The sequence below is a fragment of the Amphimedon queenslandica genome, unplaced genomic scaffold (genome assembly GCF_000090795.2).
Source record: "Amphimedon queenslandica unplaced genomic scaffold, v1.1 AMPQUscaffold_12434, whole genome shotgun sequence".
NCBI lineage: Eukaryota > Metazoa > Porifera > Demospongiae > Haplosclerida > Niphatidae > Amphimedon > Amphimedon queenslandica.
This window is the reverse complement of record NW_003547329.1, coordinates 19,395-21,012: the sequence shown is the minus strand read 5'-3', so window position 1 is coordinate 21,012 and position 1,618 is coordinate 19,395. Positions and strand designations below refer to the sequence as shown.

The 1,618-nt window shown below is 36.3% G+C and overlaps 1 protein-coding gene across 1 annotated transcript; it reads left to right on the top strand.

Annotated features, from left to right (window-relative positions):
• The first annotated feature begins 755 nt into the window (after window positions 1–755).
• On the top strand, window positions 756–1,347 carry LOC109587831 (probable ubiquitin carboxyl-terminal hydrolase FAF-X). The gene is made up of 4 exons (XM_020004053.1): window positions 756–824; window positions 878–990; window positions 1,040–1,106; window positions 1,170–1,347. The coding sequence occupies exons 1-4, from the start codon at window positions 819–821 to the stop codon at window positions 1,287–1,289; spliced, it is 306 nt and encodes a 101-aa protein (XP_019859612.1). The 5' UTR covers window positions 756–818; the 3' UTR covers window positions 1,290–1,347.
• Window positions 1,348–1,618: the final 271 nt, after the last annotated feature.

Here is a 1,618-nt window from a genome sequence, read left to right as displayed (position 1 = left end):
GTACATGTACATGTACTGCATCTATTAGTATATCTAGTACATCTATTAGTATATCTATTAGTATATCTATTAGTATATCTAGTATATTAATGTACATGTATTAATTCATTTATACATGTATTAATTCATTTATACATGTGTACATGTACATACGTATATTGGTATTATCAGTATTAATACATGTAAGTATTAAAGTACATGTACATGTACTACATCTATTAGTACATGTATCCAGTATATTAATGTACAGTATAGTGCAATGAAAAAGCTAAGTAGCTACTCTACCCTTCTTGGGTAGTTCGCTGCTTCTTCTCTGTGCATGCGCATAGCCAACAGTAGCCGTAGCTCACATGGTCAGTACCTTGACGGTAGAATCGAGCAAAGAACCTCCTGAATTGGCTTCTAAAAGCAGAGAGCGGCAGTAGAGATGAACTTGGAGAGCAAAGACAGCCAAGAGAAGCATCCTCAAGTCTTTTAAGAGCCTCTGGAGCGAGTGAGCGCTTGCTACTACAGAACATGTGACTGGGCAGTACTGCAGTACTTCCTGGGCATAGCGCAGCGAAGAGTAACGAAGAGTAGCGAAGTAAAAAACTACCTACGAAGTTCTCTGCGCTACTTAGCTTTTTTATTGCACTGTACTGTACATGTGTACATGTATATGTACATACGTGTATTGGTATTATCAGTATATTAATATATTAATACATATAGGTATTAAAGTACATGTACATGTGTTAATGTATTGGTTTATTTGTTAGGGAGAGAAGTGGGAGGAGTTACTGTATGCGAGGCCACTCCCTGACGCTCATAAACACAACATGAAGGTTGTTTGTTTGTTTGTTTGTTAATTTGTTTACATGTTTACTTGTTTGTATAGGGTCGTCTTGTTGACTTGATAAACCTGTTTGGCCAGTTGGGTGGGTTTGATTTTTTAAAGAAGAGAATATGTGAAGGAGAACTAACAGTGAATATACTGTCCTTTTTATTAAGGTTAGGTTAATTAACTATTATTATAACTATTATTAATAATTAATTTCAGGCCGTTTGGTTTGTGTTCAAGTTTTTTAACCGAGAGAGTTAGGAATGACTACATCATAGCAATAGTGGTGAGTGAACATTATACATGTATTTAAATATAATTTATTTGTTAATTAATTATACATTCACAGGATAAATCCATTGAGTTTATAAACAGTTTAAATGATGATTTACTTAAGAAGGAGGCTACCACTGACTCAAGGAGTGAGACCTTCTCTTCAATAATGAAGGTATGGTATAGTTCAGGTTAATAATAGTATTGGGATGTCAGTGGGGGTGTGGCCAATTATACTGTGTACATATTGATGTACTTATGCTGTGTAGCAAGTTTGAGCTGATTCCGACTTCAATTTTTTAACGACCTGGGGGCGTAGCCCCCAGGTCGTTCCTATAATTGATTTCACGGTCGCGCTATCTATATATATATACATGTATTTATTTATTTGTATGTCCACACTTACATTTCTTCTATACACGTTGTATTGGAGAAATAACAAGCCTTAGCAACCACCCGCCCACGCTCCTTTACGTGGTGGGTGTGGCCACGGCAAACAAAATGGCGGCTTACACATGGGACAAA

What these genes read in the sequence shown, in the direction of transcription:
- LOC109587831 (XM_020004053.1), top strand. An exon ending in ATACTGTCCTTTTTATTAAG is followed by an intron (nt 991 to 1,039) that starts GTTAGGTTAATT and finishes AATTAATTTCAG; the next exon opens with GCCGTTTGGTTTGTGTTCAA. An exon ending in ACTACATCATAGCAATAGTG is followed by an intron (nt 1,107 to 1,169) that starts GTGAGTGAACAT and finishes ATACATTCACAG; the next exon opens with GATAAATCCATTGAGTTTAT.